Raw genomic sequence first — 15,837 nt, forward strand, 5'->3', positions numbered from 1 at the left:
TTTTGTTTAAATCCTAATAGTGTATTTCAGACTGAACCCCCATAAGGAAGGTGGATAAGGATTGCTTTTGATTGTCTTGCTGTGGGGGACGCTATAAACTTATACCCCACTTTCATAAACTTTGTTTAGGGAGGAAAAGGGCCTGGGGTTGGAAGTGGGAGCTGTGTCTGGAGCAGGGATGAATTAGAAGGCTAATAGGTGCAAATATATTAAAGCATATCTCCAAAAGATACAACTGCTATTCCATGAACTCCTTCATATTTGCCTTGCATTGTTAGGTGTTCTCCCAGGCAGAAAGACAAGGAGAGAAAGCTTATCAACCTGAGTGTGGTTAAATACACTAAGTATGAAAGCTTGTGGGCTTTGGTTAAAAGGAAAATACAGATTAAAACCTCTTAAGGTAATTACCTGTTTAGAAAGTTTTCATTCAAGCCAGAATCCTGTACAGGGAGTGTTTGTAGCACTCCGTTAGGGAAAGGGTGCAGTCAGTTATGGTTGAGTTTTGTGGGAGAGCCTGTGGAAGAGCACTGCTTATTTCCTCCATGACTTCAGAGAAAAGCCATTCAGTGGAGATTTTGCTCTGGTCACTGAACTATGGTTGATGGCAGAAACAAGGGATGGATGAAAAATTGTAAATGCCAGTCCTCAGGGCTGAGAAAAGATGCTTCTATCTCATCCAGTGCTGTCTCACCCCTGAGTAGAGGAAAGCTATCACATGAAAATGCTAGATTTTATTTGATTATTTTTTCCATTTGTCTTCTTTATCTACTAGAGAAAGGGTAATTGTTAACTAGTACAGCTGGGTGCTTTCGTTAATATTTCAACTTAAAAATATCGTGAGACATATTCATACTGGTTTGGACTGTGGTTTCTTTATTTTGAGTTTATGGGATGAGTGTTCACTCCTGCTTATAATTCAGATTTAAATATCACTGGGAAACAGAACATGCTCGTATCTACAATAGTGAAGGCCACAGGAAATGTTTCTGTCCTCAGCGAGACCTCTGCAGTCTCTGGAAACAGAATTATTTCCAAAATCACCTACTTAGCGTTGATAGGAACAGAAATGTATGGCAGAACACTTTAAACTAATAAATCAAGGCAATAAGCAAGAACACAGCATTCCTGGTGGCCTGATACCATCAGATGGAACTCTAGCATTAAATGTACATTGTCAGTTCCAACGCTTCCCCCCTAACTCCCTGGGGAAAAGGCCCTGGAATTACATGCATACAAAAACATTCAGACACCAACAGGTGATACTAATGCAGTGCATGGGAGCCATTTCTCAGGTCTGCCTTCAGGCACATTCTACCCTCCACTCATCCAAAAACACTAGAGATAGCATCTGGGAGTTTTATTTTTGAATACAGGGAATATGCCCTGTTTTGAAATGTAGCACAAGATCAAAGCACAAGGTATTCTTGTTAAAATTGACATGGTTGCCCACACAGGCATGAAACTACGGGAAGTCCCTTTCTCTGTTTTTATTTCCTGTATCATACCCCTTTTCACACAAAAATTGCTACTTTGTGGGTTTCTTCCTCTATCTGTGTAACATCAATAAATTACACGTTATCACTCCTATCATCTAGTTATAAAGAGCCTTTCAAGATTTTTAAAAGATGCACAATATTGCTACACTTACATTTTCACTGGTTAAGAATGCAAAAATAGCTGCTGTGAGATTACTGTTGATTTATACTACTTCCCTCTCGTGGGCTTTCAAGAAGAAGCATTTCACCAAGTCACAGATGGATACAGAGTATATACTACACATCCCAGCCCGGCAGAGATCCTTTCAGTGTTTAACACAACAAAGCTGGGATAAGTAGGGGTTCTAGGTTTTGTTTATCTCTTTTTCATAGGTGTAGTTAATTCCTCAAGGAGTATTTGTGCTGACAGATTCTTGAATTCTCATTGTACTCTATTTCCTGAGTGGTAGACACATAAAAGACTGGATCTCATGATATTTTAACCTTGTGAATGACTCCATGGACAATGAAAACAGCCACAGAAAACATAAATGAAGAGATAGCACAATGGCATCCCCTCTAGAAACAACAGTACTTGGTGTCCTCAGGAATTCAAATGCACAGCACCAAACAGAATGTGCTGCTGTGGCCTCCATGCCCCTGGATGCCAGGCAAACAGCCTGATGCAAATGAAGTTTAGTGACATTCTGATGGCTTACAAGTGACTCTCACCCATGGAGTAGATCAAACAGCCACATTTCTTGTGTACATGATTTTACCCCACAACACCTCCTAGCACACTTTATTAACATTAGTAGGTGGTATTAAACAATCTCTTGGTTTTATGTTTCAGGTTCTCTCCCACTACTGTTTTAAGGCTCCAGTTCAAAAAAAGCTTCAAATGAAAGAACTCCCTTTGTTCAGTTGTTCAGTGGAGAACAATGCAAGAGTTGTTTTGGTTTTCTCTAATTTGAATACTGGTTTGGCCATACCTTGTTCTAAGGTTACTAAGGGGATCACAGCACAAAGATTACACGGCTACTCTACCACAGGTAAACAAAGGAGGAGAAAGTGACTATGAAAGCTTAGAGGAAAAGAGTATAAAGCTCCAATGCTAACCAGATCGCAGTGGTGGAAAGGAACAGGAGGTGACAAAGTATGTTTTTACATCTGTAACTTTGGAGCTGTGTAGCTGCAACAAACCAGGCCACTACTACACCAGTCAATGTTTCTCAGTGCATGGAAGGTGTCTCCCAACAGCACACAAGGGCTAACCACAAGAGATGCAACCACTGAGCTGCATAGCATTTTAACAACCCACAGTAGGACAAAAGGAGATGGAGATGCAGCTGCTTTAGTTTCCTTCAAGCGTCACCTGTCAAACAGTGAAGTATTCCTCTGAAGACCCTATTAAGGAAATGGCACATTTGGTTTAGTCTTCTCACCCAATTAAGACAGAGGAGATGACAGCAGTAGCATGTATGGTTAAGACATGAAATAACAATGATTGGCATGATTATGTTTGACATCATTCAAGGAGATTGCAAAGTGACAGTTTTGGTATGTGCAACTTTGAGAAGAACAACTATTGAAAGGAAAAAAAGAAGAGGAAGTTAGTCAGAAAGAGTCTGAAAGGAAAAGATAAGGAAGTAAAAGCCATAAGAACAGCAGGGAGGTGGCCTTAATAAAACTTTAATAGAGACCATATGCATATCCAAGGACAACAAAAGAAAAATGAGAAAGTAGAAAATGCTACAATGGTTAAACAACAAGGTATAAGAGCTCATTAAAGCTGAAAATCTATTCTTCCAAACATGGAAATCATGCCCGAGTGACATTAATAGAACTGAGCATAAACTGTAGCAGACTAGATGTAAAACAAAGATTAGGAGGGTGAAGAGGAAATTTAAAGAAAAACCCATTAAAAGCATAAAGACAAATACTGTAATAAAACATTATTTAAGCATATCAGAGAAAGTTAACAGAACAACAAATGGTATCTATGAAGTGCTGAAGACTACGTGGATTGATAGATTATATAGGCAAGTAATAGTGTCAGTGTGCTAACAAGACTACACTACTGTCTATGAAAGCAGTAAAGGTAAGCAAGGAGGTTACAGAAACTCTACCTTGGAACTGACATTATCGGTTCATTTTCAAAGATGGAGTATGATGGAAGAAGGTAAGCCAGCTCAAGGGGAGAAGAGGAAAGCACTGCTCTTATAAAGCACTTATAAAAAAATCTCAAACTAAACCAAACACAACACCACCCTCCCCCCCCCAAAAAAGCCAAACAAACCAACCAAACAAATAAACAAAATCCCAAATATTGAAAAAAGTACTAGAACATCTTGATACATTGCACAGTGATAGATATTTGTACATATTCATTGCTCCTTTATTTCATGAGTGATGCAGCTGAAATATATACAAAAGAAGGATTTGCTGAAGACTGTAAACATAAAGAACAGTAACTAAAATCTTAGAGGGGGCTAAGTCTGAAGACACAACAAAGGAAACTCAGAAACAGACTGCAGACATCTTAGAGGACAGTTAAAGTGTGTCTCACTGCAGCATGCTGCAGCATGACTTACAAAGAGAAACACTACAGCATTACCACCTCAGTCACCTCAAGAATGGAAGCTATGGAACTGTAAAGAGCAGTAAGTCTTAACCTTTTCCCTGGTATTTAGAAAGGATGGATACACTGTAGAAATAGCTTCAAGATGTCCCCTGAAATCATGAGTGTTAGGAACATGCAGGGCCAGTTTAAATCAAAGTTGAGACTATACATGTTATCACTGACAGGTCTCTAAATGGAGAGCAGTAAGAAAAGCACTGACACCACAACCTAACACCAAGACAGTATTACAGAGACATCAAATAACAGAACCATCATTTAGGATAATTAGACAAGTTTTCAAATGTGTTACAAATAAAAGTGATTTATGCATCAGTGAAAGTTGGGCTCCACAGTTGCTTCTGAAAACATATTCACTGACTTTGTAACTGAAGTACCATATGCTATTAGTCATTTCTCAAGAGACGAAAAGCCCGAGAGACCAACCTGACAAAACTCATTTAGAGCACTGATTAGAATATACAGACCAATTCCTACCCCCAGTACAACATTTTTCACTACCAGTTCTTCAGCATACTGTGATGGCTTTTTCAAGAGGCAGGGTGAGCTCAGCTTAATAGTTTTGCATAACCATTTTTGTACCTTCTGTACTTCTGTCTCTACACAATTCAAGCAACATATATCTGCTTCTAAAAAACACAAGTTATTCCTGAGTGATGGGTCTTTGATAATTTTACAAACAAAAATACAAGTGCACGGGACATAAAAATCACTTGCAACTACTAAAAAGAAAAGTAGTTACTAAACAAAATTTCAAATGCTCTGCAAGATGAAAATACAATTAAGTGTTGTGACATCAGGATTTGAGAACTGTGGATATCCTTGCTTTAAGTTTAGCTTTCTACAGAAAAGGCCTGTATCATTATTATTATATCATCTAAAATAGATATCTAAACATACATCATTTCTTAGGTCACCAAAAACAACCTAAAAATATTCAGCACTAGCTAAGACATGCCATACATACATAAGCAAAAATACAGCTGAAATGGCTACTGACTCTCAAAGCAAGGAAGCTGGTAGAATCAGGGTGCCTCTTGTCTTCACTGAGAGTGAAGACTATCTGAAAGCTTCAGAGCAGTTCCTACAGAATCACAGCTACAAATTTCCAGGGAGAGGGAGAAGACCATCAGGGCATGTTAACCATTCTCTTCCTGCCACAGAACCTCAAAGAGAAACACAGAAAACTTAGAAGGTAAAGATGAGGCCAAACCACCTTCAGATCTACCCAGCCTCTATACTAGCCCCAGGCAAATCAAACTGGCAGATTCATGAGAAGGGAATGATGGGTCCCTCTAGCTGCACAAGAAAATGAAACCTCAGAGTTCCCATATTCACTCTCAATACTCTGGAGAGTTCAGGAATCTTGTGAGGTTCCCACTCTGCCTTTCCCCGTCATGCTGGAAGGCTAAGAAGCTACAAAAATCAGCACTTAGAAGGAAAAAAAAAGCAAATAATCTGCTTCAATGTTCCCATCCTGTGAAAGCTGAAAAATGCTGGAATTGGACCAAGTCAGCCATGGTACTTGAGCATGTGGGGGCAAAGAGTTCAGATGTGGTCTATCACTGACAGTATTTATAAAGTGCATTCCATTCAATGCAAAAAATTCCCCGGTCCCTTGCTAAAACATAACTTTAGAAAGTCCTCCCTTATTTCGACAACCTGCCAATGATTGTTTAACAGATTTAAAAAAAAATTATTAATGCCTTACTTTTCTTCTCAACTCATTCCTTACCAGAATCTCAGGTCTGCAAGAATTCTGTGTTCTCTAAAATCATAAATACTGCTTCAGAAGTTTTTCCAGTGATTGTCCAACCTGCCTCTCAGTCCCATGGAAACTCTTTGCAAAGATGTTGCTTTTGTCTTGTCTGGAACAAATTCCTTCACAGATGGACCATCCAATGTCTAAGAATAACTCTTTTAACTATCAATAGAGACAAAGAGATTCAGTTGCACTGTTCCCGTGGGATTCCTTTGAGTTTGGACACATCTGTTAAGATGCATACATCAGAGCCTGAAAGAAGTTTTTGTCTGATTGTATCTTTGAGAACTCGTGAAAGTTTCTGCCAAAATGATCTTATCTCTTGGCACTTGCAAAACATATACAGTAATAGATGCTTTCTGAAAGGCTCCTGAAATAAGTGGCCTATGCAGACCAAACCAGTTTAAGTACAACCAGGTCCTGATGACCTTCTTCCTCTCAGCAAAATCTTTAGAAACTTTACCTGAGGCTGTTCAGCCTTTGAGCTACAACCTTGTTATGCACTTTATGCATTCTCTATCCATAAGCAAGGAAATATGTGAAAAAATGCAAATAGCACAAATCTCAGTGCTTTCCCTTGCTTCTTTACATCCTTTCCAGAATCTGTGCTTGTCCTTGCACGAGAACCTTTCTTCTGGGTAAGCAGTTAGATCTGTTCATGACAGCTGAGTAGGCTAGAGGTATAACTGCTGGAGTTCTAGCAGCTCACTCTATCACTTAATTCCAAGTTAATTCAAAATGATGTTTTTTATCTGCCAAGCTCTCCAAGAAAATAGTTACCTCAGGAAGCACCTCCTTCTCTGACTTGTTTCTCCAATTGTATTGCATGAGTTGGCACTTCCAAAGACTAAAAGAGATAGGACTGGACACAGTGCATTATGTGTTCTGCCTTTAGCTTCAAGAATTCATCTGTGCTGGAAATACAGTGTTCAAACCCAGAAATCTAGGACCCAGTCCAACACTTTGAGGAATAATACAGTTTCATTTGGAATAAGTAGCATCAGAGCAGCATGTAGAACATACTATGCTATGGAAGGAAAACCTATATTACTGTTGTGCATCATACATGGCTTTACCCAGGTTAGGTGGTTTTTTTTTTGTATTTTTGGGTTTTTTTTTGTTTTTTCTAGGTCGTCATATAAGTAAGACTGGCATTTAGACTCACTTTAGGCTTTCTTCACCTCTGCCTTCTATAGCTAGGGAGCAGATGGCTATCACAGAGTTTTTATTTCCTATGCTTGGAAAAAAATTTTGATCTGAATAATTCCAAAAGCACCCTGATATTTTAAAGTAGATTGATTTCTGAACATTTCTCATAATAATAAATATGTGGTGGTGTTTTCTGCCAAGCACTAGTTACTGTGCATGCAAAATGGTCAGTGAAGATTTCAATCTGATTTGAATAGGTGATCCACAAAATCCAAGTCTTTTTCTTCCCCCAGATACATGAATAAGGCCTTATGAAATGAGGCCATCTGTACATCTGTGCATTTTCCCAAGAATTGAGATACCCTACCATGCTGACCCTTTCTGGGTGTTTCTGGTACTTTCAGAGAAAATTCCTCCCAAACTTCCTGTCTAATTGTAGTTTTAAAGTATTTTTGTATTATTTGCCATCTACTAGAAAACTCCCCAGCAGAATGAAGACTGTCCTTTGAAAATGAAGTCTCTGCCCAGCTGTGGGTGTACAGGCAGTAGGATTGTCTGGGCAAGGGAAGAGAAGCAATGGTGTGCTGTCTAAAGGTAGAGGGAAGGACAGAAATTCTTGCTGGCCCAAAGTAGAGAAGCATCACCATGCATCCAAAAGCTGAGAGGAAGAAGGATGAGGCAAGGTAGTTCTGAGAGGAGGGGAAGAGAAGGACAAAGAAAGATTCTAGATTGAGGGGAAATAACAGATGCAAAAGACAAGGCACATCAGAGGTATGGAGAAAGCACTTGTAACTGCAGGGAAACTTGTTTTTCACGTTGGGAGTCACAAAAATCAATCTTTTGTGTCCATGAACAAATTCCAGCAATAAGGATTGAGGCATACCTCAAAACGAATACCACAAAACATGGTAGAAAGCTACAGTAAACAGTAAATAGTCATCATGCCTCATTTTAATTCATGTGGGTTCTTGCTGTTTTGCAAGGACATGCCAAACACTAATTATATGCATACCACCCTTAACAAATACAACCTGATAAAGGTCATAACCTGTCATAAATAATTGTGAGATCTTCTACTGGTTTCAGAGTATATGGAATCAGCTAACAGAAATCAATACTACAAGAGGTCCTACCATTTCCTGAATTTTTGCAGGATTCTAGCTGTATTTTGGGAACTAAATTTCAACAATTCACAAGACAGGATAATGTTAATGCTGAAATTGCTATTAAACCCATTTTCTGAAAAAAATTCTCCACACTTTCAGTTTGAAAGAAACATCTAACCTGGGCTGGCAGGTTATTCCTATTTATGTAGTAATACAATTGTTCAGGTTGGAAAAGGCCTTTGACATCATCTGGAAGGTGACTTGGGGACATTAAGAACCTAGGGGTCTAAAAGACACTGAGGACAGAACAGGTAGAGCATAAAGAGCTGCAGGCTCCACCTTCCCCTGCTGCCCTCTGCCAATATTCCTCACCCTGAACTTGGCCACCTCAGAAAGCAAAAGCAGGAGTTCATTCTCCAAGCTCCCTACAATCCCTGCTGGCCTCTGTCCTAAGGTTGCTTTCATGGCTTTCCATTTGTACTGTCAAAAAAATCAGTGTGAGGTTTTAAATCCCATTTACTAATGAACTCTTTCATCTTTGTGAATGGGATAAAGAGATTCTTTGTTTGAAAATAAGGATTTTTTTTTTCTTGTTGTTCTGCTCATTTTTTTTCATCTTTTCACAAGCTTATTGTTTTCAAAAAACATTACAAGACAAAACTGCACCCCAGTTTTAACAAAGAGCCTGACATCTCCAATTTGAAAAGAATTCTTGTATATACTAAATTGCATGCTGCCTGCTGTCCAATTGCTTCACACCTCTTTCTTCTCCCCAAATCACCAGGTGAGATTTAGGAAAGTCTCCCCAATGTTTACGAGCTCTATTAAAATCAAGATCTCTAACAGAGGCTCATAATGAATAAAGGCAGAAGCCAACAGAAATGAATTGCAGCTAAAGTGATTTTGATAGTGATGATCCCTATAACCCGACTACTTCCAAGCTTGGCCCTGAGGCAGGATTTTTAATTTAAAAAAGAAAAGGATACACATACTTTTAAATCTGATTTTTTTTTTTTATTGTCATGCCCTGATTTTTTTAAAGGCTTTTGCAAAGTCTGGTTGGCTTCTGAGCTGTTGAGACCTGGAGTCATCACCCTTCTCCTTTCCCCCCACCTTGTAAATTTTAGAACATCCTAAACCACTGCAGAAGAGGTAAACTATATATTCTAAAACTAGTGAGTGATGAGATTCACATTACCCTGCACATTCTTGCCCAAGAAACTTCCAGGCAAGGACCTAAAATTACAATGTTTTGAAGAGCTGGCAAGGTAAGATGACTTTCCAAAATCCAGTTTTAATAATTTCCTCCCTTATTTTTGTATTTTTTGGCAAAATGGAGAAGAACGTTTTCTAAAGGACAATTAACCCATGCTGAGTAATCTGAAAGTGAATGCCCTCAAAACAGCAGCCTTAAAGCTGGTACCACCACACAGGTCTATAAAGATTTTCCAGATTCTCATGGACTGATCCTCTCCACAAAATACTCCCCTTTCTTCATGGAAACTTTACAGTCCTGGGCAGCAGCCATTTGCTTTCAGCACAGGCTGAAACCCTCTGGTCAGAAGATATGGTTGATAATGAGAAGAATGTGACTATCTGGAGAAGAGCAACAGTTCTAGTTGGACAGGGACATGCTTGAGGTTGTAATAAGCAGCAACCTGACCTAACAGCACGCTCCCACCTTTCTATGGCTGATTGCATTATCACAACCATAATACTAAAATGTTCTGCTTTAGATGCAATTCCCAAAGAAGGGAAAAGGTAAGCACTGAGGAGGTCCTGCTATGACATTATGGGAAGAGCATCCAAACGGAAAACCTGGTGCACAGTAAGGGAGGTGTTTTCAAGAACCCCAGCAGCATGTTGGTGTACTCACAATCAGATGACCCTGTGTGTGCGTGAAGGTTTGTTGGTGAATGTGGAGAGTGGATGAGGGCCGGGCTCAGAGAAGGAACAGCTTCAAGGTTCAGGCAGGGAAGGCCCGGCTTGGCGCTGCATGCACCCGTCTGAGTAATCTCATTCTCCTCAGACGCCTTCTGGTTTTCAGCTGTCTTGGGTTTCTTCCTGAAAATAAACAAAGAGACCTTTGAAGAGACTGACTGCATATTTGGGAAAAGGCATTTTTAGAATCTGTTAAAGATAACTTTCTTCCCCCACTGCCACCCCCCTTTCGCCTCTCTTTTCCCTTACAGGGAAGGAGGCAGAAAAGACTTTCCTCCATACTTCTTGTTTGGAAACAAGCTGCTCCTTGTTTTGACTCTGATGCAATGGCCCTGAGACTGCGTTACAGCAAATAGGCCAAGCACGAAGCTCCTTATTCTGCCCCTACTGATGACATATAAAATGAAACTTGTCTCAGTAGTTTAGACAGAGTGCCGTTTGACAAATATTAACCAAGGCTGTAGCATGCTGAATAGAGAGAGTTATACGGAAATGTAACAGAATTGTCTGAAAAGCAAACAAATATGCAAGTTTCCAGTTCAAAACAAATCAGTGCAGAGACTTGCTTGGTAGGGAAAAGCACTGATGCAATTTTGAGATGCAGAGGTAACTTAAGTAAAGCATTAAAACTTGGAACCTGAAGCAAGTGTCTATGAGCACTGTGCACACGAGCTCTCAACACCTCCCTCCATCCAGGACCAACACGGAATTAAGCCTCAGTGGAACACCAAGCAGGTAGTCAGTCACCACTTAGTTTCACAGCTGGAGAAGGAGAGGCACCGTGCGAGGCGGCAGGTTTTAAATCACACAGCGAGCACTCCGAACAGGGCAGCGAGCACCCGTCTCGGTGTCCCCGCTCCGCTGCACAGGTGCGGGTGCTCCCTCGGTGCTCCCCGAGCCAGGGAGCGGCTCCAGCCCCGGGGGGAACAGCGCTGCCGGGCCCAGGAGGCGGCCGGCGGCACCGTCAAACACCGGCCGCATGCCGGGGGAGAACGAGGCCACTCTCGCAGGCGAGCAGCAGGAGCCAGGCAGGCTGGAGCCACCGCGGTGGAACCCGTTATCCCCTGCCGACCCCCGAGCAGAGCGGGGCACCCCGGGAGCACGGCCTGCCTCCCGCCTGCCCGCAGAGCCTTTCCACAGGCCGGGACTCTGCTCATGGAGGGACAGGACGGGAGCCCCTCTCCCCGCGCGCCTTTGCCCTCCTGCGTCCCACCCGGGAAGGGGCTTGAGGGCCGCGCCGGCCTCTCCATTTTTAACGGGATCCTACAGCGCGGAAAGCGCCGTTCCCGCGGGGGGCGTGGAGGGGCAGAGCGGGCCAGCCGCTTACATAAAGGCCTTATATAAGGGCGGCACGCCCGGCCGGGGGCAGGGCCCGACCCGCCGCCATTGCCTGCGGCCGCCGTCGGGAGGCAGCACTCGCACGGCCCGGCCCGGCTCGAGGAGACGAGCGGGGAAGAAAAACTGCGATTAGAATAAAAATGTAAGTTAAACGGGCCAGAAAGATAGAAAACAAGTCCTTTCCCCACGCTTCCTCCCGCAAGGCCCCTCCCAGGAGGTGATGGGCACGGAAGGGAAGGCCTGGCCCGGCCGAGGGGCAGCAGAGGCGCCCGGTGGCAGCTGGCCCGAGCTGCGGCCGGGGAGCTGAGCTCTGCAGGTGAACCGCGGCCAGACGGGTCAAACTGATACCCGCAGCTCCTGGCAGCCCTGCTGCGTCTTAGATTAGCGGGACTACAGTCTCCACGGCCCGGGATGGGCAGGTGGTACTGCTGCTGTAAACTATAGCTTGTACGTGGGCCCATATATTTTAAAGTCAGCCAGGATGCACTGGGGACTGCAGGAAATCTGTGCATAAACCAGTGGGGTTTTACAGCACTGTTGCCCAAACAGCTTTCAGATAGCACAGCTTTTTTGGCCAGGGAGCAAAGGGTGTGCATAGGCTTGGGCTCTGGATGCATAGGGCAATGAAGCTCCTTGTACCTGGGAGTTGAGTTTTCAGCTCAGAGTTAGTCCAAGTTATATGCTTGGAATACAGCCTCTGACTTAAGGTCTATCCACACACAAAGCTGCTCACTCTGGCAGGAGACTGCTGTTATTTGCAGAGTGGGGGCTTAGTCTGAGTAAACAAGACTTGTCAGTCAGCTAGCACAGCCATAGTTCTGTTGTTAAACCAAGCACTGAGTGATGTTTCATCGTGTATCTGATCCTGCCTGTGCCTCCCAGGCCTTCAAAACTTATTAGATGGACAGGTTAAAAAATATTATAGCAACAGTTAGTCACACCAAGGAGGCTGTACAAAGCATCCCTGGCTTCTTCCTATCCAAACACAAATATATTCTACTTCTCTCCTAAGGCTAACACTGTGTAATCAAGATGCTCTTGTGTCATCACTCTTCCACACTGTAGTCGTCCAGCTCGGTGACTTTTACTCACTAGGATGGTAAGAACATAGCAGTGGTGCTGACTGGCACTGGAGATGACACTTCTCCACAACAGTTCGTTTCTCTCCCTGTTCAGACATGGGTTGCATGCCACTACCACGTGAAAGGAATGCAGGCTTCCACAGGAGGGAAACTGAGGAATCAGCAAAGTCAGCTAAGGATCTAAAGAAAGCTTTTCTGAAAAGAAAAATCCTGGGGACACTGTGATCAAAACTACCTGTGAAGAAACTCAAAGTTCTTCAGTCTGCAATGTCCTGATACTGTTGCCAGCAAAGTCAAAGCAATCCTGCTGTTATTTTAAGTACATTGCTATTCTTTTGTTCTACATCATCACTAATACAGAAAGCTCCTATTGCCATGATCTTCACCTATATATTCTAATTAAATATTCCTACATTCTCTGACATAGTCTACTTCTACTGCTATCTTATTGCTATAAGTCATCACAGGGAGAGTTGTTAAGTACTCAATCAGGTTGTGGCATCTCCATCCTTGGAGATTTTCCAAACTTAATTGAACAAGGCCCTGAATAACCTAATCCAGCTTGGAAGTCAGCTCTGCTCTGAGCAGGGAATTGGACTAGAGACCTCCAGAGGACCCTTCCAACCTAATTTTTTTCCTGATTGCACACTACTTCTATGAACATTTCTATCAGCAAGCTCTCTAATATATCTCCATGTTCCAGAAGGTAAAAATGGTACAGTAACTTTGGAAAACTGTGAATTGTTACAACCATGTCAAAAACCCTGAAAGGACAGGGGTAGGAGCAAGAATTAAACAAGTAATAAATACTGTTTGTGGAACCTTTGCGAATTACAGCTATTTATGTCCTATCTCTGGACATCATTCATTGGCAATCCTATGTGATTATTTCAGTAGTAAGGGTCAGTTGACCTTGCTGCTTTAGTCCTTATGACTATGTTCTTCTCTACATATTAATCTTGGAAAAGAGCTGTTTGTTATTTACTTGTTAGTAAGGGCAATAATTGCCATGTTTGGAATGTATAAGACTTGGGAATGTGTTCTTGGAGCAAGGGGCTCCGTTCTGATCTCCAGTTATCTCCTTCTCCACACATACCTTAGGTGCATTACAAACCCTTTCCAATACTCAACTCATTCTTAACATTGTCAGAGGGCCATCATCATCCTTGCTCCTTGTGAAGAATGGTAGAACAGCAATACAGCAAAGAGATGACAATTTTGTACTGAACTTGATGCATAGAATCCCAGAAGCTGGGAACAGAAAAGATACTGACTTTCAAAGTCTAGAAGGTCCCTGCAGAATTTATATTTGCTACTGATTTACATGAGATTTATCCAGTTTATTTCCAAACATCCTACCTACTCTATCACTTTACATTTTCTATCCTATATGAACTCCACATATTTTCCTTTTGTTGGTATTCTCTTTCAGCATTCCCTTATATTTATTATGTTATTTTTCATTATGTTAATTTACACCACTTAAAATATATTATCTTCTTTCTTCATTGTATGCTGTCCATTACCTAACAGTAGGCTAACTGCCTCCACTGTCATCCCTGCGTTGCACTGTGTGTATCACTACTTGCCAGGTCATGTGTAAAGCAAAATGTACAATCACTGCCATAATTTTATTTCTGTTTTCTGTCAGCATCCTCATTGCACTGAGACATTTGCTCCTTTCTATATACCTCAACACCACACTATCATACAAGATATCAAATGGTGGGCAACTCACAATGATGCAGCAGCTGCAATGATCTGGGCACTGACTGTAAACTAGAACTGGCTCATTTCTGTTTCATTTGAAGGCAAAATGGGTAATATTTTGGATGTCCTAACCTCAAAGCTATCTAGAAACTAATTACTACCACTGAGCTTTGGAATGCCTTTAAAACCCCTGCCACACTTCCCCTTTCTTGCTGCCACTCTTGCATACAACTTTCTCTCCCTCAACCCTCCACTTGCTCCCCACAGTTGATTTCTTTGAATATACTTCCCTTGCAACCATTACTTGAGTTTGGAATGAATTTCCCCTGGATGAGTTAACACGTTCTCACAGTGGGGCCAGCAAACCAGGTCCCTGTCAAAAATAGACAGTGTATGTTGTACTTCTCACACAGCAGCTATAACTAATGCTTGAACCTTCCCTTACAAGGGGAATAGCTCTCTGTCCTGCAGAGACATCAGGTTAGCACTGAACAAATTAGCTCAGGTATAGGAACCAGTGTAGCTGTGCAGAGCCCACAGTAGCATCCTGGCTCTCAGGGGAAGCTATGATAATGTGACTGCATGAGAATAATACTACATAATGAACAATAATGAGGCAGTTTTCTGAATACAGGGAGGGCTGGGTCACCAACCAGACCTTTGTTCGTTGCATATTAAACAGCACAGAGGGAACATGCCACGGGGCTGCTGATGTTGTTGTAACTGCTGCTGCTGGCTGAGTCTGCCCACCCATGTTCCAGGCATTATTTTTCCTCTTCTCAGCTATGGCATCACCTTTATAGTAAGTGCCCTCAGGTCAGAGATGCCTGTAGTATCCAAGCACTGCACTTAACTCACTGGTGCACAGTTACTTTGTAACCTTAGTAATTCACAGAGGCTGTTTATAATTGGAAACAAAAAACCAAAACCCCAAAACCTCCAGCTTATTCAGATCCTAAAAATAAGAGTGTGAAAATAGTTCACGTCTGATTTTACGCAGTATTTTTCCTGAGCATTCTGCTACACATTCTTCCTCTGCCTGTGTGCGACTAACACAGCTCCTGATATCAGTGCTTATCACTGCCAGTGTTGTGTCTCTTCCAGACATGACATTGACAATACATATTTAGAAACTGACAAAGTAAAGAGAGAGAGAGATGAGTACAATCGCTGAATATAAAAAATCGGCCTGAAAGAACAACAAAACCCCACTGAAATCTGCCCGGCGACCTCACCCCAAAATTTAGGGCACATTGAATGCCAGAGCTGAGGGTGAAGCTTCCCAAGACATGCTCATTTTAAACCACCTGAGCCATCAGAGTTTTCCTGCCAGAAGTGTTGCTTCAGTAGTTACAAGTCCTGTGCAGGCTGACTGGCTGAATATTTACACAGCTTTTCTGATGATTTTGCAGCCACACTGATCTTCATGCTGTTGTAGCTACATGACTGGCAGTTTGTTTAAAATCTCTGATTGCAAGTTTGTGTCATACAATGGAAAACACAAACTCCTGAAAACATCGCCATAAAATGTAATATGAAAGATAAATCCCAGCGGAACACTGCAAAGCGAGAATGGGAGGCACGGAGAACTGACAAGAGAGACCCAATGTTCTAGTGCAATAAAAGCCTGGAA

At 42.0% G+C, this 15,837-nt stretch overlaps 1 protein-coding gene across 40 annotated transcripts in view; it reads right to left on the reverse strand.

Moving 5' to 3' along the window:
• ZBTB20 (zinc finger and BTB domain containing 20) overlaps positions 1-15,837 on the reverse strand; it is a 472,123-nt gene that overhangs the window by 19,260 nt on the left and 437,026 nt on the right. For 39 of the 40 annotated variants that reach the window (XM_079321883.1, XM_079321873.1, XM_079321857.1 and 36 more), the window contains one exon: positions 10,010-10,197. In XM_079321883.1, the coding sequence (XP_079178009.1) occupies positions 10,010-10,197 (188 nt within the window). Of the gene's footprint in view, positions 1-10,009; positions 10,198-10,711; positions 10,811-15,837 lie in introns of those variants that run through there. The other variant, XM_079321879.1, reaches the window with a different exon arrangement.

Source organism: Erithacus rubecula (assembly GCF_903797595.1).
Source record: "Erithacus rubecula genome assembly, chromosome: 1".
In the NCBI taxonomy this organism is placed as follows: domain Eukaryota; kingdom Metazoa; phylum Chordata; class Aves; order Passeriformes; family Muscicapidae; genus Erithacus; species Erithacus rubecula.